At 41.9% G+C, this 20669-nt stretch overlaps 1 protein-coding gene across 1 annotated transcript in view; it reads right to left on the bottom strand.

Moving 5' to 3' along the window:
- The window catches only part of hk1 (hexokinase 1), a 113210-nt gene extending 93498 nt beyond the window's left edge, over window positions 1–19712 (bottom strand). Inside the window, exons 1-2 of the mRNA XM_060841824.1 lie at window positions 19384–19712; window positions 6017–6179 (exon numbers count right to left, since the gene is read on the bottom strand). Of these exons, the coding sequence (XP_060697807.1) occupies window positions 6017–6179; window positions 19384–19446 (226 nt within the window). The 5' untranslated portion in view covers window positions 19447–19712. The remainder of the gene's footprint in view (window positions 1–6016; window positions 6180–19383) is intronic.
- Between the last annotated feature and the right edge of the window lie 957 nt (window positions 19713–20669).

Here is a 20669-nt window from a genome sequence, read left to right as displayed (position 1 = left end):
TTCAAAATAGAATGCAGCACAAAAGTTTGTCTAGTGGCATCAGGAATTTTGCATCCAACTGAAAAGGCAGAATGAACCCAGCTTATCCTAAAGATGGCATTTGCGACAGTGCCGCACTTCCTCAATATAGGATTGAGCTGCCAGCTAAATTACATGCCAAAGTCTCTGAATTGGACCTTGAAAATATTGCCAAGGCTCTCCCCTGTATTGTGACTACAGAATCATAAAATCCCTACAGTGTGGAAGCAGGACTGTACATCCCAGCCACTACAGGCAATTTAGCTTGGCCAATCCACCTAACCTGCACATCTCTGGACTGGTGAAGAAAGCTGGAGCACCCAGTGGAAACCCATGCAGACAGGAAGAGAACATACAACCTCCACACAGATGCCCAAGGGTGCAATCAAACTCAGATCCCTAGCACTGTGAGGCAGCAGTGCTAACCACAGAGCCAGAATGCCACCCACGTTGCTGAAAAAGATAATGAGTTTCATCACTGCCATACCACAAATCAGTGAAAATGGAATAGTCAGTTATGAGGAATGCACTCTCCACTTTGGCACTTCTGTCCAACAGACCTTGAAAGTATTAGATTCTATATTTTGCATCAAATTGACTATGCATGTCTACAAAGTAGGTCAACTCTCACCATCTGTACCATATTACAGCTGACAGAGGCTGTTCTCATTCCAAGGTACATAGCAAAGTGCTGACACTAAGTATCACAAATAATTTAGTTACATAGCATTAATCTCAGCAAAGCATTACTGCATCAGTTTGACCATTCTGTTACACCAGCCAATCTTGTAGTCCCGCCAACACAGATATATTTGAAATGCAATGTAACCTAGTATTAGTCCACACTGGGGATTAAGTGGAGAAAGCGGTCTTCAGCATCATGGCACAAAAGGAGAATAGATTCTCATTCACGTCAATTGTACCCAAGAGCGGATTCTGATTTGATATGAAGGAGGATTGTCATAGCTTCAGAAACTAACCATAGACATAAATCCAAGAATTGTTCAGGGAAATTTCCAATTATTTTCAGTGTTTTGTTGATGATTTTCCCTCAGCTGTAAAATGAGCTGATCATTCCAGTGTTCAATTCTATTCATAGCTCCACTAAAACAGCTAATGCCAGATTGCAGCTACAACTACGTTGTCTGCAGTGAATTTTGCACCTCCTGACTTCTCAAAGTCTCTTCACTGGAGTTGTCTTCTCAGAAGCTTATAAAATTAAAACAGGACAGAGTGCATGTAGGAAGCATGTTCCTGATGACAGGGTAGTCTAAAAGCAGAGTCACAGTCCAAAGGAAACTGTTCAGGGCTGAGATGAGAGAATACTTTTCACTGAGAGAATGGTATATTTATGGAATTTACACACACAAAAAGCAGTTGGTGCCAAAATACTATGATTCCAAAGATTCCAAATATAGTACTTGGAGATAAAGGGTTCAAAAGGATCTGGGGGAGAAGCAAAAACACAGGCTGCTGAGTTGGATGATCATCCACTATCATAATAAATGGCAGAGCAGGCTGAAAGACCAAAACAAACTACTCGTGCTCCTATTTCTATATTGCTATAACTGGAGCACCCAGTGGAAAATCCCACAAACATGAGGAGAACGAGAAAGCTCCACAAAGATGCCAGAGGGTGGAACTGAACCCAGGTCCCCGGCATATGAGACAGCAGTGCTAGACACTGAGCCCTGTGCAGTCCACGTTCTTCAAACACGATAACAAGTTTCATTGCTGCCATAACACAAATCAGTGAAAACTGACAGGTCCGAGCACTTGTCAAAATTGTGTTGCAGGGAAAGCACTGCAGGTGAGGTAACATCCGAGGAGCAGGAGAATCGATGCTTCGAGCATAAGCCCTTTCCAGCATCACACTCTCGACTCTGATCTCCAGTATCTGCAGTTCTTACTTTCTTCAAGTCTGAGGACTTGGCTAAATGCAAGCAGTTGCACTAATGCTGAAGAAGAGTAACTCCAGCCAGGACTGATGAATGCTCCTGAATAATTCTCCTGCCATTGGAGTTAATCTATAGAAGACAGGCTAACAATTCCATCTATCCATGTGACTCCAACAGTCACAAAATTGAATATGATGATGATGATAGGAATGCTATCAAATCGAAATCATATTCCATATACATTTGGATGTTATAGGATCACTGTGCCTCCATTGTTATGGTTCAGAATTCTGAATCTCCTGAATAATACCACCCCTCATATTCCTTATTCATTTATGATAGGTGGCTTCCACTGGCTGGACCAATATTTATTCCCCATCCCTAGCTCTTATTGAGAAACTGAAAGTGAACTATATTTTTCATGGAGTCCGCATTGTAGGGATGATGTGAATGAGAGGGTGCAGAGGAGATTTTCAAGGATGTTGCCTGGGATAGAGAGTTTTAGTTACAAAGAGAGATTGGATAACTAGGCCTGCTTTCCTTAGAGCAAATGTGATGCATGATATTATGGGTAGCATAGATATGGTTGACAGGAAGATTTTTTTTCCCTTTGATGGACAGATCAGTGACTAACAGTCACAGATTTAAGGTAAGAGTCAGAAGGTTTAGAGGAGGAGATGAGAGGAAAACCCTTTTTCATCCAGAGGGTGGTGGGAGTATGGAACTCTGTGAGGATGTTCGTAGCTAAAGTCCTCATAACATTTAACTAGTATTTAGACATATACTTGCAATGCCAAGACATATGGGAAGTGCTGAAAAATGGGTTTAGAATAGATAGGCAGTTGTTTTTGACTGGTGTGGACCCAATGGGCTGAAGTGCCTTTTTCTATGCTGTAGACCTCTACGACTCTATGCTGCCCACTTGATCTATGTGCGCTGATGATGTTGACAGGGAGGGAGTTCCAGGAATTTGACCCAGTGATAGAAGGAACAGTAATTTATTTTCAAGGTATATTGTATGTGGTTTGGACAGAACTTGCAGGACATTTCCAGGTATCTGCTGCCCTCGTCCTTCTAGATAGTAATGGACTTGGTTTTAGAAGCTACTGTCTATGGAGTCTTGGTGAGTTGCCATTATGCATCTTATAGATGGAACACACATAGAACATAAACAGCAGAGAGAGTACAGGGGTCCTTTGGCCCTCATTGTCGTGCTAACCTTTTATCCTACTCTAAAATCAAACTTACGTACCCTACATTTTCATGTGTGGGAGAGGGAATGAATGTTTGTGTATATGGAGCCAACAAGAGGAACTTTGTCCTGGATGGTGTCAACTTGAGTATTATTTGAGCTGCACTCATCCAGGCAACTGGGGCATTCCATCATACTCCTGACTCTTATGCTGTGATTAGTGATCAGTTACTGTCTGCCTACTCTTGTAGCCAGGTTTTGTATGCATAGTTCAGTTAAGTTTCTGGGGAACTCAGAATGGGGAACTCTGGGGAGCTATGGTAATCTAGGTAGCATGGGGTGATAGCTAGATTCTCTTCTGTCATTTCTGTCACACAAGTTCTAGGCAATGTCCCTTGCCATTTGTCAGTCCTAGCCTAAACATGTTTTGGTCTTGCGACACTGGAGCGTGGGCCTGCATCAGTGGAGGAGTTAGAAATGGCGATGAACGTTGTCCAATCATCAGCAAACATTCCCACTTCTGAATCTATGATGGAGGAGGTTATTCACAGAGCAGATGATTAGGCCTAGAACCCTACCCATAGGAACTCCTTCAGAGATGTCCTGTGTCAAAGATGACTAGCCTCCAATAACCACAATCATCGCCCCTTGTGATAGGGTCTAACTCCAAACAAAGCTTTGCCATTTCCTACTAACTCTAATTTTTCTAAACCTTCTTGATGTCACATCTGATCAAATATAGCATTGATATGAAGGGCAGTCACTCTCACCACTGATCTTAAGTTCAGTTTTTTTTGTCTATGTTTGAATCATAGCTATTGCAGCCTCTCACGGTCAGGAGCTGAGAGGCTGCAATAGAACCCATACTGAGCATCAGTCAGCAGCTTAGTTCTACGCAACTGCAGCTCTATAGCACGGTTGGCAAATCCTTTGAACATTTTAACTGTTGATCAAGAGTAGAATTACAGGGTGGGAATTGGCCAAGTTGCATTTCTCTTGCTTCTTGTGTACAGGCTAGACATGGGTAATTTATCACATTGTCAGGTAAGTGTTAGCGTTGTAGCTATACTGGAGCAGCCTGGTTACGGCCTCAGCAAGTTCTGAAGCACCAGTCTTAAGCACTCTTGCCATTGTTGTCAGGCCCCAAAGCCTATGCAGTTTTCAGTGCCTTCAGCCGTTTCTTAACATTATGCAGTGAACTCAATTACCTGCAGTCAGCTATCTGTGATGCTGGGCACTTCTGAAGGAGGCCTAGCTGGATCATCCACGCAACACTTCTGGATAAAGATGGTTTCAAATGCTTCAGGCTTGTCTTTTGCACTGATGTGGTGGGCTCTCCCATCAAGGATGGTGATATTTATGGAGCCTCCTCTTCCAATGAGTTGTTTTAAGTGTCCACCACTATTTATGACTAAATATCACAGAACGTAGATGTGATATTTTGGTTATTGAATGCTTAGCCCAATCTGTCATTTTCTATTATGCGTTTGGCACACAAATAATCTTGTAGCTTCTCCACATTGATGCCTCATATCTAGGGATGCCTTATAGCATGTCCTCCTGTACTCTTCATTGAACTAGGTTTGATCCCCTAGCTTGACAGTACTGACAGCATGGGGGATATGCATTACCATGAGATTGCAGACTGTGTTGGAATACAATTCTGCTACTACTTGGACCCCACAGTGCCTCATGACTGTGCAGTCTTGAGTAGCTAGATCTTTTGAAATGTATCTCATTCTGAAAGATGGTAGAGTCACACTCATTTAAGACACATTCAGACAGAACAAACAAGGACAGGAAGGTACGGACCACATGCAGACAGATTGGATTAGTTTAGATTCACATCACAGTCAGACGTGGTGGGCTGAAGGGCCAGTGTTCTTGGTTCTTAACATGATGGAGAGTATTCTCAATGTAAAGAGGGGACTTTGTTTCCATAAGGACTGGGTAGTGGTTACTCCAACCAATACTGTCACGAATAGATAAATCTGTGGCTGACAGGTTTTTGAGGATGAGGCAAAGTAGGTTTCTCCCCCAGTGGGTTTCACTGCTACGTTCCACAGATCCAGTCTAGTAGCTACATCATTTTGAACATGACCAGCTTGGTCTGTACCATTGTGGCCAAGTCACTCTTAATGGCTGTCACCAAAGTCCCCACTCTGCACCCTCATCACCCTTTGTGTTTGGTGAGGATGGGGAAACCTGTCTGTGAGACTAATCTGTCAGCTTAAGGCCCAGGTGTTAGTAATGAAGACTGTACCAGGTCAACAGGGCTGAGTTTTCTATTGGCATTTTCAGTACCTTGGTCTGTGTCAAATGGTGCTAACAGCAGTGGGGTCAATATAAATTCTTACAAAATATCCCAATTTTAGTTTCCACAATGGAAATAAAAATCAACTTGATTCAAAAAACAAACAGCTGAACACTGGGTCTTACATAGTATTCCACCAGGAAAGAAAGGTGAAAAAATATGCAAGTTTTATTGTACTTGGAGTTGAGAACTATAAATTCAATACTGTAAATGTTGTAACTTGATTAAATCTGCTGTGATGATCACTTTTAAATAAATGTGATGAACTGATTAAATACAAGGCACATGGTCTACAAAGGAGACTAGCCTAACAAAGAGGAAGTAGCTAACATGCAAAATATATTACTAATGGTATTCTCCTCATTACATTATGATTACTATGCCAGCAGTCGAGTACAAACTGAGATCTTTCAGCTGTGGAAGTGGTTCTTAGCAGTGAGTGTGAAGGTAAAATAACCTGAAAATCCTGTTTATAACAGACTGTTCGGAATGGCCTCATTTCATTGGAATGAAGGATAGTTGAAAAGTTGTCTAAAAGGAAAGCAATCCTGACACAACAGAACATACTGACAAAATGTGTTCACAATATCTCACCTGTTCCATCAGGAGTTGATCGAACAAAAGTAGGCAACATTTTGAGTGTTGCTGTTGGATTAGTGTCCCGTCCTAGTCCTTTCTCCATCTCAGTCCTGAACCGTGCCATAACATCAAGCAGTGTTTCATCTGAGAGGCGAGCTGCATATAGATATTTATCAATCTGTTGAGAAGAAAGGTGGTGGAATTTTCTATCAAGAGTTGTTTCACAATGGAAAACACTAAGAGAAGAGAAATTTTGAAAAAAAAGGACCATCTTATCCATTGACAGATAAGATTGCAACTCACTCAGCTCTGCTCCAATTGAGGCCCTTAATTGGACACAACCTGCAGGCTGATAGGAGGAGTTCAGGAGCCTCAAGATTGCTCCCCCCCAACCCCATTAGGATCCCGAACCTTGTGCCTCACCTCTCCTCCTACAATGAGACCACCTGTTCATACATGGTCCTGGACTTTAAATCTGGAAATCATTTATAGTTCCAGTCCCAGCCACTGTGCTATGAGACTATAGTACTCTTGGAGGCAGAACCTCCTCTTGAATGAGGGGCTCCTATGGGAAAGCTGGCATTGGCAGGGTTGTGTTCCCTACCAAGTGTAGGAGCATGAAAAACCAGTACCAAAAAAAATCCTGTCCCCAATATCATTCTGCTCAATGTACACTGCACACCCAAGGCCAATATCCCTTTCAAAATTGTTCTGGGCGCAAACAATGCACTCTAGATTGGACCTGGCAGTCTTCTCAAACTTATGCAATACCTCTCACCTAAATATGTTTTTTAAAAATACTGGCAGTAAGAGGATAACTAAGAGAAAAGTATGGTCCATAATGACTAAAAATGTAACCTACGAGCTAAGGTGAAAAATACGGTCTTCACAAAAACAGGGCCAACCTAGGTAATGAAGAAGAGTATGAAGTATTAGATGTGATAAGCATAAGAAACAGGAAGTATGAATGGGACTGGTATTGATACTGAATAAATCATCAGGGCTGGATGAAATATATACCAGGCTCTTTTAATAAAAGCCAGGGAAGAAATCTCAGATCTGGCTATTATTTAATCTTCACTGTGGATACAGGTACCGGTAGTTCTCCTACAATGCAATTGTTGTGTTCCAGCAAAACCTCGCTTGATTGAAGATCACTTAATATAAATAATGGGGCCCATGGGAAAAGTGGGGTTTGGGGCAGGCCAGAAAAAAAAACAAAATTTCTAAAAAATCACCCAGAAATCTAACACAACATATAGCACAGCATGAATGAAGGTTGAAGTCACATTTATTAAATGAAACAAAGTAGATTTAACACTATTTTTTTTAACAATGAGAGCTGCTCTCAATACAGTACTTCTCAAAAAGCTGCTCCGTCAACAGCTGAATTGGTGCATGTGCAGAACAGCACAAAGAACAGCCCTGACATCAGTGCATGTGCAGAACAACACAGGCATCAGCACATGCGTGAAGCATGCAAACCAACCCCCACTAGAATTGCGCTATCGTCAGAGGTACGCATTCTCAAAAATCCTGTTCCTTAATTCTTCAGCGATGTTATAGCCAAACTGCGCTGCCAAAGTGTGCAGTGTCCCAGAACTAACTGTATGCGCTACAAGACTGAAGGATTGCTATGGTTGTAGATAGTTTTTATTCAACCTGTTCAGATGTGTTGTGTGTTATGGGGAGGTGATGGCCTAGTGATGTTATTGCTGGACTGTTAACCCAGAGGTCCAGGTACTCTGGAGACCTGGGTTCAAAACGTGCCATGAGATTGTGGAATTTGAATTTTAAAAATATCTGGAATTAAACAGACTAAGAATGACCTTGAATCCTTTGTCGATTGTTGGGAAAAACCCATCTGGTTCACTAATGTCCTTGAGGGAAGGAAACTGCCAGCCTTATCTAGTCTGGCCTACATATACTCCAGACCCACAGCAATGTGGTTGACTCTCAACTGCCCTCTTGGCAATTCGGGATGGAAATAATATTGTAGGCAATGCCGTCATCTCATGAAAAAAGAAAGAAAAAAATTTCCAAAGCAGGTAGAACTTAGACCCAGTCTTCTGGCTCAGAGATAGGGACACTACAGCTACACCACAAGAGACCAATGCTAATGCTGCATCATTGTTTAGTAGAGGAAAGAAGGTTTGTTCAAATAATTACAGGCCACTCGATCCAAACTTTGTAGTGGGAAGTTATTGGAATGAATTTGAGATATGATAAACTGTCATTTAGAAAGGAAGGGATCAGATATCAGAAGCTGGTCAACAAACAATTGTGTCTAACTAACTTGATTGAACTATTTGAGGGAATAACAAGGAGAAATGATGAGAATAGTGAAGTTGAAATGATCTTTGGTGGTACAGACTCAATTGGCCTCTTCTGTACTGTATGATTGTCAATATTCTTGCTAAAAATGCACGTACAAAGTCCCATATGCTAGACTGCCATAAAAATAAATAAAAGTCAATGGGTTCCAACGAATGTATCAAGGTGGATACAAAATTGTTTCAGCAGCAGGAAACAAATGGTGTTTGTTGATGGGTGTTTTGTGACTGGAAATCTGATTCCAATGAATTTCCAGAGAGCTTAATACAGTTCACAGCATTTTGCAGAATATACGAATGGGTTGGATATAAATGTAGAAGTTATGATAAAAATTGGTCAGATGTTTCTGACAGTAAGGAGAGAAGCTGAAGATGGCAGGAAGAGATCCATGTGCTGTAGATAGAAAAATACCAAATGGAATTCAATAGAGAAGTATGGGTGATGCATTTTGGGAGACAAAACAAGATAAAAGAATTAACAATAAGAGGATAGAGAGAATTGTGGAGGGAGTGAGGGACCTTAGAGTGCATATCTGAAGATCCCTGGATATCTGGTTGATAAGGTGGTTAAAGTGGCATATATAATCCTCTCTTTTATTCACGAGATGCTGCTGCCCCTTTAACCAGGTTATTTTGTCTTTTCTTTCCCCAAGGGAGGTCGTAAAGACAGTGTTGCCAAAATGGCTAACAGAAATCGTCTACGTCAACAGAGGAGGCCTTTAGTTTTTTTTTTGAAAACAATTGTGCAATGAAAAGGGAGTGGCCAGTTCTCCCAGTTCAGTTTTTCTAGTTTGGTTTGGTTTGTTTTAGCAGGCAGAATCTGCTGGTAGCAGAGAAGCTGTTGCTGCGAAACAAGGTGCCCTGCTTCATGTTGTTTCATGCCTGGCTCTTCTCTGCAATCTCTCCTGCCAGTAAAGAACCGGAGTTTAATTTACCAAGGGATGTGTTTTTGGGATGTTTCAGGTATTGGAACATCTTCCTCATTAAGTTGCATGAGTTGGTTGGGTTTCCAAATAGTTAAGCTATTCTAAATTCTGATTTCTTTTGTTCATGTTTCAACCGTAGTATGTAAATAAATTGTTTTGCTTAAAGCAGAATAGTTTAACCAGCTGCATCACTCCTGGAATAATCATTTGAACTAAAAAGGTAGGGTCTGGGCTACCTTCTTCAGTGATTTGAGGAGGTCTGGCTTGATCCATAACATTCACCAAGGTATAGAATGAGAGTAAGGAGGACATTCTGCACTAGAGTGGAGGGGAAGGGCCTAGTTATCTTACCTCAAAAGGTCATAGAATCTTAAAATCCCTCTAGTGCAGCAAGAGGCCATTTTGGCCCATCAAATCTGCACCGGCAATCCAAACAGCATCCCATTCTATCTTGTAATCCCACAATTAGCGTGTCTAATCCACCTAATTTGCACATGCCTGGACACAATGGGCAATTTAGCTAATCTAATGTATGCATCTTTGAACCGTGGAAGGAAACCAGAACACCCAGTGGAAACTTCTACAGACACAAGGAAAACATGCAAACTCCACACAGACAGTTAACCAAGGCACGGATCGAAGTCAGGTCCCTGGCACTGAGGCAGCAGTGGCGACCGCTGAGGGACAATGCCACACAGAGTCCACCGACTAGGTCAGTGATTAAGGAGCATGGATTTAACTTGTCAGCAGGATTGGAGGTAAACTGAGGATTGACCTTTTTTAAACTAGAAGGTGGGTGGAGTCTGGAACTCTGTTCAAAAGTATAGAGCAGGTAGAAAACCTAAATTCATTTTAAAAAAGATATCTGGACCGACACGAAGTCCTGTGATCTCCAGGATTGCAGAGGGTGGGGCTTGGTGGTTTCATTTTAAGCTGACACAGACAGGTTAACGTTTTGTAACATCTTTCTCTGCTAGGATTCTAGTTTTCCCCTTTTTGTGTGTTCGCCCTTAGACAGAAGCTAGAAAGATCCAATGTTTCTCAGAGAATGGAGCAGATCATTGGCAGAGACTAGATGGGTGTAAATCTGTCCTAAATGGGGGATTGTGGAACATGCTACGGATCAATGTTGGCTTCAATTGAAGTGAGAAAGTCCAACCTTGTAATTTAGCGTGGCAGACCCACTAGCAAGCTCTGACAACAGCAATACGATAATGACCAGATCATGTTCCAAGTGATGCAACATTAAATCGATATAATTGCCTAGATACCATAGTCATAGAGTCATAAAGATGTACAGCATGGAAACAGACACTTCGGTCCAACCCTTCCATGCCAACCAGATATTCCAACTCAATCTAGTACCATCTGCCAGCACCTGGCCCAGATCCCTCCAAACCCTTCCTATTCATCTACCCATCCAAATGCCTCTTAAATGTTGCAATTGTACTAGCCTCCACCACATCCTATGGCAGCTCATTCCATACGCATACCACCTTCTGCGTGAAAACACTGCTCGAGGTCTCTTTTATATCTTTCCCCTCTCACCCTAAACCTATGCCCTCTAGTTCTGAACTCCCGACCCCAGGGAAAAGACTGTGTCTATTTATCCTATCAATGCCCCTCATAATTTTGTAAACCTCTATAAGGTCACCCCTCAGCCTCCGACGCTCCAGGGAAAACAGCCCCAGCCTGTTCAGCCTCTCCCTGTAGTTCAGATCCTCCAACCCTGGCAACATCCTTGTAAATCTTTTCTGAACCCTTTCAAGTTTCACAACATCTTTCCAATAGGAAGGAGACCAGAATTGCACGCAATATTCCAACAGTGGCCTAACCAATGTCCTGTACAGCCGCAACATGACCTCCCAACTCCTGTACTCAATACTCTGATCAATAAAGGAAAGCATATCAAACGCCTTCTTCACTATCCTACATGCCTGCAACTCCACTTTCACGGAGCTATGAACCTGCACTCCAAGGTCTCTTTGTTCAGCAACATTCCCTAGGACCTTAAATGTATAAGTCCTCCTAAGATTTTCTTTCCCAAAATGCAGCATTTATCTGAATTAAACTCCATCTGCCACTTCTCAGCCCGTTGGCCCATCTGGTCCAGATCCTGTTGTAATCCAAAGTAACCCTCTTCGCTGTCCACCACACCTCCAATTTAGGTGTCATCTGCAAACTTACTAACTGTACCTCTTATGCTCGCATTCAAATCATTTACGTAAATGACAAAAAGTAGAGGGCCCAGCAACGATCCTCGTGACACTCCACTGGTCACAGGCCTCCAGTCTGAAAAACAACCTTCCACCGCCACCCTCTGTCTTCTACCTTTGAGCCAGTTTTATATCCAAACTGTATAGTGCTCCCTGTTTTCCATGAGATCTAACCTTGCTAATCAGTCTCCCATGGGGAACCTTGTCGAACACCTTACTGAAGTCCATATAGATCACAAATACTACCAGTGACAAATTTTAATGCTCTTACACTAAGAAACAGACAGAGAGACAGATAGACACAGCAAAGAAATGGGTCCTTTGCACACCAACAGTTACCAACCTATACTAATCCCATTTAACTGCACTTGTTTCATTGCCTACTATACTCTAGCATCTTAAGAAGCATCTGGATGAGCACTCCAATGTTGCGAGACTACCTGCCTCCATGACCCTTTCAGGCAACGCATTCCACGTTGCCACCACCCTCTGGGTGAACAAATCCTTCCTCAGAGACGTTCTAAGCCACTTACTCATCTTAAACCGGTGACCTCCGGTCTTAGACATGTCTATCATGGGGAAAAGATTCTCATCAACCACCCCACCTATGCCCCCTCAGCCCCCAGGAAAACAAACCCAACCTATCCAGTCTCTTCTCATAACAGACTTTCTATCCCAACACCATCCTGGTGAATCTCTTCTGCAACTTCTCCAGTGTAAATATATCCTTAGACAGTGACACAACCAGAGGAGCACACAGCATTCCATCTGTGGCCTGGTCAATGCACAAGTTGCAACAAGACTTCCCTGCTCCTATATGTTACACCTCAGTGAATCTCTTGTGCTTTCTTCACTTCTCTATCAACTGGTGCTGACATCTTCAAGGATCTATGGCCTTGCACAATAAGGTTTGTTTGTTTCCGAGTACTCCCCATGGACCTACCATTCATTCTGTAAATCCTTTCTTTGTTAGCCCTTCCAAAATGCATCACCTTACTTTGATCATTAAGAAATTGTTTTGAATTCTTCTTTGAAATAATTCCATGGAACCTTTTACATTTAACTACAGTAGACGAGGCCTTAGTTTAATGTTTCACTGGAATGCGGTACATCCAGCAACACAGCACTCACTCAGCAATGAACTGAAGCATCGGTCCCTGGAACAAGACTTTATGATGATGATTACCTACAGTATGGAAACAGGCCCTTTGGCTCAACAAGTCCACACCGACCCTCCAAAGAATATCAGACCCATTTTCCTTTGACTAATGCACCTAACACTACGGGCAATTTAGCATGGCCAATTTACCTGGCCTGCACATCTTTGGACTGTGGCAGGAAACCAGTGCACTCAGAGGAAACCCACGCAGACACGGAGAGAACATACAAAGTCCACACAGACAGACAGTCATCCAAAGCTGGAATTGAACCTGGGACCCTGGTGCTGGGAGGCAGCAGTGCTAACCACTGAGCCACTGTGTCACATGAATGTCTGCTACCACTTTAACATGACAGACAGTACAGATTTGAAATACAACACATAGTCAATGTCTTGCCAGGCAGTTAAGCAGATATAGATCATAGTCTGACTATGACATAGATCCTTTCAGCAGAACATCCAGCCAGTTCTGAAGAAGGGTCATTGGACTTGATTCATCAACTTTTGTTTTTCTCTCCACAGATGCTGGCAGATCAGAGCTTCACTAGCAGTTTCTGCTTTTGCATCCAGCCAACATGATTTGTACAGGTATTCACTGTGACCCTCAGTGTAAAAGGGCACGTAGTTTAAGGTATGAATAAAATACATCATGTGTGCAACATCCAGATTCCTCGTTCTCTACAAAAATGCAGGACATCTATTTCCAGTTGACGAGAGATTCCTCCTCCTCACCTGGCCTCAAATATCCACATTAAACCAGATTGCCCAATCTTTCCCAGTCCTATCTGTAGTCTCAGCAGTGATCAATACTTAGTTCTGGCCTGGCTAGGATGACTAAAGGTGCAATATATCAGATTGCCCATCAGCTCTCAAGGACAGGAATGCCCCCAGAGGGCTGTGTGTCTGACCCTCACCTCTTCAAGAGTGCTCAGGATACATTATGACTAAGGGTGAGCCCTATTGAGCATTGGGTTACAGCAGCGCTCATTTTTCTCCAAGGCAGGGCTGTATAAAAACCCCATGAAATTCAATAGTTAGGCTGTCTGGAAGTCAGTATGGGTGGATATCAGCAACCTCACCCTTAACTGTGCTGAATGTGATAGCCAAGTAATCATTCGACTCTCATCTTCTAGGTTCATTCATTTTACTTAACCATATAAGCGAGGGAGCAGAGTCTTGTTGATGTCATGAGGGCTATATAAGTTAGCATTAGATGATGTAATGCCTCACAATTGAATACCATGCCAAATTTCATTACTAGCCTGTTCGATGAAGACAGGTCACTTATATGATGTTGGAGAAGTGACACAGCATCTGTGAAACTCCAAGTTACCATATCTGGGAAGCAAAAAACTGGCAGAAGAGAAAATTTGATTTGAGAAATGAGTAGACAGCTGGAAAAGAAGGTTCAATTTCCATTGCCACTCTTAACAAGCTTCAGTGAGTGGCACCGAGGATTCTGGCTCCAATCAGTAAATGAGCTCATTACTGTGCTAAAGTACAGTAATGAAGCAGTGTCATATTAGAGGTGGGAGCCTTCAAAGATTGCTCATTCAACTGGCAAAGATAACAATCCAAAATTTCGACTATCTTCACACAATTCTGCTGATGCACCAGGTGATGTTTAACTTCGTGAGGCTGGAAGTTTGGCCAAAGTCTTCCTTGTGACACTGGGAACAGGCCATTTGGGGCTTATGCCCCAAACGTCCCTCTCCTCAGATGATGCCTGACCGGCTGTGCTTTTCCAGCGCCACACTTTTTGACTCTGGATCTCCTGCCTCACTTTTTCCCCCATTTGAAAGCCCCAGCTGTTGTTGGTGTTTGGGTGTCGGAATCCATTCACTCCAGGCTGGCTGTATCCATTACTCCATCTTGGTTATGTTGTGGTGGTGCTGGCGGTGCTCGGGTCTCTTGGCAGCTGCAGCAGTGGCCGGTGAGGGGACCGACTCCGGGCTGAAATCAGCAGGCCCGCAGCCTGGAGTTTTGGTGGCGGTTGTAGCGGTGGCGCAGGGACGCCCAGCTGAGGGAGGTTCGAGGCGGCTCGCCCATTGCAGCGGTGTCACTGCCGGGGCTGGGGAGTGTAGGCCTGAAGCAGGGACTCTTGGCAGGGTCTCCTGGGGCATCCTGAGTCGTCGTTTCTGTACTCAGAGCAGGGACTCCTTAAGGCCAAACTTGTGTAGACGTTGCAGAAGCCCTAGACCTGTGTTTGGGACACTGATCAATGAAGATGATATCTATTTAAGTACCTTTACTTTAAAATGGCGCCAGATTGTGGCGTCAAAACGCTTTTCTCTGTATCGCCTCAGAATGCGTGACAATAAACTATTCATTCATTCATGTTGTTAGGCCCGCGAGCCCTGACACTCCCATCCACCCTCACCCCAACCTTAAACCCTCATGCCATCAATACCAACTCATCCATTCCTCCAGCATTTTGGGCCCTTGTATCCTCGACGATAACTGGAAAGCTTGTTACACACAACACTCTCTCCCCTGCTGACAGAAACTGGGTCTATTGGAAATGAGAAGGGGATTTCTGCATCCAGATCCTGCTCACAACTTAAATATCCAGAGATTCTTCTGATGTATAAAAATTCAGTCCTTGGTTAACAAATTGGCTCCCATAACAACAATTGCGAAATTCTGTTCATGTAGGGGTATGGGTGGGTTGTGCTTCGGCGGGTCTGTGTAGACTTGTTGGGCCGAAGGGCCTGTTTCCACACTGTAAGTAATCTAATCTAATCTAAAAAATTCATTATGGACTCCTCCAACCCTTTAAACTGTAGATTTCTTTGCTTTTCCAACTCTGGCTTCTTATAGAGTCATAGTTATCAAGATATTGGAACGAGCTACCAGAGGATGTGGTGGAGGCTGGTACAATTACAACATTTAAGAAGCATTTGGGTAAGGGGTTTGGAGGGATATGGGCTGGGTGCTGGCAGGTGGGACTAGATTAGGTTGGGATATCTGGTCAGCATGGACGGGTTGGACTGAAGGGTTTGTTTCCATGCTGTACATCTCTATGACTATGTACAAAGAAGCAGAGCTTCGGTCTAACTCATCCATACCGACCTGATAATCTAAACTAATCAGTCCCATTTCCCAGCACTTAGCCCATATCCCTCTAACCCCTTTCTATTCATATACAGCATTTAAGATGTACCTGGATGGGTAATTGTACCAGCCTCTGCCAATTCCTATGGCAGCTCATTCCATACACACACCACCCTTTGTGTGAAAATGTTGCTCCTTTGGTCCCTTTTATATCTTTCCCCTCTCACTGTAAACTTATGGTTCTGGACTTGCCCACCCCAGGGAAAAGATCTTGTCTATTTAACTTAACCATGGCCCTCATGATTTTATAAACCTCTAAGGTCACCCTTTAGCTTCCAATGCTCCAGGGAAAACTCGCCCCAGCCTATTCTGCCTCTCCCTATAGCTCAAACCCTCCAGCCCTAGCAACATTCCTGTAAATCTTTTATGTTTCACACTATCAAGTTTCACACCAAACCTCCGATAGGAGCGAGACCAGAATTGCACACAGTATTTCAAAAGTGACCTAACCAATATCCTGTACAGGCACAACATGACCTAACAACTCCTAAACTCAATGCTCTGACCAATAAAGGAAATTGTACCAAATGCCTTCACTATCCCACCTACCTGCAACTCCACTTTAAAGGAACCTTGAACCTGTACTCTAAAGTGCCTTTGTTCAGCAACTTTCCCCAGGACCTTATCATTAATAAATCCTGCACCGAACTGCCTTTCCAAAATGCAGCACCTCATATTTATCTAAATTAAACTCCATCTACCACTTTTGGCCCAATGGCCCGTCTGATCAAGATCCTGTCATAATGAGGTAACCTATGCTGTCCGCTATACCTCCAAATTTGTGTCATCTGCAAACGTACTAACTATACCTCTAATGCTCACATTCAAATCACTTCTACAAATGACAAAAAGCAGTCATCATAACACCAATCTCTGTGACACACCACTGGTAACAGGCATCCAATCTGTCTTCTACTTTTGAGTCAGGTCTGTATTCAAATGGATAGTTGTCCCTGAATTCCATGTCATCTAACTTTGCTAACCAGTCTACCATGAGGAACCTTGTCGGACGCCTTACTGAAGTCCATATAGATCCTGTAGCATTTGAGGAGCAGGGAAAAAAAAAAGACATTTCGGGCAAAAGCCCCTCATCAGGGATCAACATCAGCTGATGAAGGGCTTTTGCCTGAAACGTTGATTTACCTGCTTCTCGGATGCTGTCTGACCTGCTGTGCTTTTCAATCACCACCCTAATCTTGACTCTAATCGCCAGCAACTGCAGTCTCACTTCTGCCTAGTCCATACAGACCATGTCCGTTGCTCTGCCCTTATCAAAAAAACTCAATCAAGTTAGCAAGACATGATTTCCCAAGCAAAGACATGTTGACTACCTCTAAACAATCATTTGTGTTTGTCATTTTCACCAAATCATTCAGATATCTAAGTGCAAAGCTCTGTAATTCCATCCTGCCATATCTCTACTCATTCAATACTCTGTTACTCATATCCTTACTCATGCAAAGAAAATCCTTTATTTGCTTATAAAGGACATAAGGATTAGGAGTAGGCAATACAGGCCCTTGAGCTATTTAACATGATCATGGCTGATCTCATTTTGACCTCAACACCACTTTCCCACCTGCTCCCCATAAACCTTTAATCCATTACAAACTTAAAATCTCTCTCAAAATTTATTCAGTGTCCCAATATCCATCACACTGTGGGGTAGTGACCTCAGAGTCACAACTAGTTGAGAAAAGTAATATTTGTTTTAAATTTGCCAGTCCTTGGCCTAAATATATCACCTACATACTTGAGTGATCCTGGTAAAACATTTCATTTCTAAATTCACACAATTGTCTTCAAAACCATCCATAGCCTTCCTCCCTTTGTAATTTCCTCCACCCACACCTCAAAGGCTTCAGCCTCTTGGACATCTCTGATTTTAATCACTTGACCAGTGGTGGTTGCTGTCTCTACCCTGAAGTTCTTAAATTCCCTCCTGAAGCCTTTCCACATTGGTTTCCTAAATCATCTAAGTTTTTGGTGACCTTGGCTCAGTATTCTAGTTTTGATTTATTTGCCTGCAAAATACCTCCAAGGTTTAATTTTGTTAAAATTTCCATATAAGTACTCGATTAACCTGACCAGCATTGTACTTTCAATTAACACTTCCAAGGGTAGATGATCTGATATTCATTTTTGCTAACATAAGCATTTGCACAGTACAGAATCAGATTTAAACCATCATCCTCTCAACCAAACAATTGCTGGCAGGGTAATATAAAGCTGGAAAAGCAATTAGTTAAAAAGGACAGACACTGTACATATTAATATTTATTAACAACCTGGATTTTGCATTTTCAGAACAAACTGATTTTGGATGAGTTCAGGTGGCAATAAGGATGTTCAAGTAGCTTAATTTTTTAATGCACATTTAGGGAGAGGTTACATTTCATTTAAAGGGTTAAGAAAGCTGAAGCAGTCTGCTATTTTACAGCAAGATATAGAGACGTGAAGATGCCAAGGTATACCAACTGTGATGCCCAAGTAACAAATCTGAACCCAAATCTCTTTAAAACCATAGAGGGGAATCTTTTCTCCATTTTGTGAACTGGTTTATTAAACCAAGCAACAGCCCTATCCTGCTCTGTATTGAAGAACTAACAATTGGCTGATTTTGATAAATGTAACCTGTATTATAGGATAGTGTTTCAAATCCATCATAGAATGTTGCAAAACTGCAATTTTATTTCCAAAAATACTGTTAAGCTTGAAAGATTGGTATAATGACCTTTCTCAAAGGTATCTTGACAGCAAGGTGCTGACTGAAGTAATCATTTGGCCAAAATAAAGGCAAAAGATGAGGAAAGCTTTTTGAAAGCCTTTTTCATTAAGGCTTCTTGTTCCAACAGTTGGTTTACAGAGAACCTTATTTTGCAACTTTATAATATTCATAGCAGCGGATACTTGGTTAATGCTATTCTCAAATAAATGAGATTTTTCACACAGTTTTCACAATCTATGCTAGAGAACCTAACTACTTTAACTGACTAAAGTCTTTGCCAGGGAAAAATCAGCCAATGTTGATGACTGTTGTATTATAAGATTAATTAATACACAATTAATCTAATTTAATTGATAATAAATGCTTGCTTTCATACCCAGTGCTGAAATAATTTTGGTTCCTATAAAGCTCTTTAACTGGAACCATAGACAGGCCTGTGTCCAGGGCACATACAGAATTGAGAATGATGTGATAGCAAAAGCCAAGAGAAGAAAATTCTTATATGTTTTAAATTTCTGTAAATATGAATAGACACAACATTAATGTTGAGAATTATCAATTCCCAAATTAAACAAAACATCCATAACTATTTTAAAAAAACCCACCTAGTATGAATGACATCGATATACTGATTTCAAGGACATTGCAGTAAGAGATTAAGGAAGCCATTACAAATCCTTTCAGAAATATATTTATAGATTAAGCCACACAGATAGAACACTTGAGGCCCATTTTGCACAACAGGTACACCTCCTTAGATCTTTTGTACTTGTCTCTTAATTGTTTCCTTCTAACGGTGCATTTGAGTTTAGTGGATATTACCCAAACAGTTTATTTTTTTCAAAAAGCACCAACAATCTATATAACACAGTACCAACGAACTTACATGTGAACAAAGACGCTCACCTTTTTGACTTGATCAGCCTTTAATTCTGTAAAGAAGTAGGCCAAAACCTGTGCAGCTATCATCCTGCCTGGAATTCAGGAAACAATTCACACACACAAGCTTCAAAGTAGCGGCTGCAGCTACAGTAAATTCTCAATAGCTTTGTGTAAGTATACAATCCGTCTTGCCTCTCCTGAAGTAAGCGCACTTACTTCTATTTTCAAACAATTTAGACTAAAATCCTATACTCATCAGGGCTATTCCTCGTGTACAAGTTGAGTGATGCAGTAACCTTTTCAGTATGATACGGTAATGCAGTAGAGCCAGCCCACTTCCTGTGTTGTAATCAGTTTACTGGGACAGCCTTTGCTGCATAAGGAAAGGAGCAGAACCCTTGAGCTCTGAATGGCTGCACCCACCTTCCCCATACAGGAAGCTGTGTGGGTGTGGGGAGTCCTGGATGTAATTGATGCATCATGGCACGCTCTTCACGTCTTCAAACCAATGATTTGACCTCTAACTCACATTGTAAGAGATGCAGAGGTCATTTATTCAATTTAATTACATTCTTTGAATAAGGAATAAAATGAACTTAACGCCGCTACAAACATTCGTTTTTAATGACAATTATAGTTTTACTATGCATTTCCACATACTTTGAATAAAAGAACTTCTCGTAAATAATTTAGCATACATTGTTTCTTCACTCACTCTACCTCATTCTAAATGAAGTCTACAATTCTGGGAAGGATTGAGCATCGAATACATATTCTACTGCGGTATGAAGTGTATCTTTGAGATTGCAATGTAAACTGCAAAATGGACTTAAAAACCGTAATTTGAGCACACCCCAGTTCTCATGTGACCAGTCAGTCACAACTTCTGTTGCGACTCTCATTGTTAATCCCCAATCCTCCCTCCTTCCCTTATCCTTTTATTGCACTGAAAAGACACACTGTGTCCACACCTTTGTAGTCTGTTGAACTGCTACCGTAATACTTGGCTTTGTATCAAAAAGTAAAGTTTCAATGTTCAAGCTTTCCAAGTTTAAAGTAGCCACTTACTACAATAAAAAAATTAAACATTTATGCCTCTCTATAATCCAATGCCAAGCTCTCCTCGCAAATTACCATAGCAACCTTTATCCAACATTCCACAAAATATGATCAGAGGGCTAAATAAAATCTCAGTGTTTCACGTTTCCTAGAACCTCCCTGCATCTACGTTTCACACTGCTCCTTATCAACAGTGTTTGCAGCTATTGCTATGAAGCTGGGATGATTTAAAAAAAACATGAATTGTCAAA

Source organism: Hemiscyllium ocellatum, chromosome 22 (assembly GCF_020745735.1).
Source record: "Hemiscyllium ocellatum isolate sHemOce1 chromosome 22, sHemOce1.pat.X.cur, whole genome shotgun sequence".
Classification (NCBI taxonomy): domain Eukaryota; kingdom Metazoa; phylum Chordata; class Chondrichthyes; order Orectolobiformes; family Hemiscylliidae; genus Hemiscyllium; species Hemiscyllium ocellatum.
This window is presented reverse-complemented; position numbering and strand designations above follow the sequence as displayed.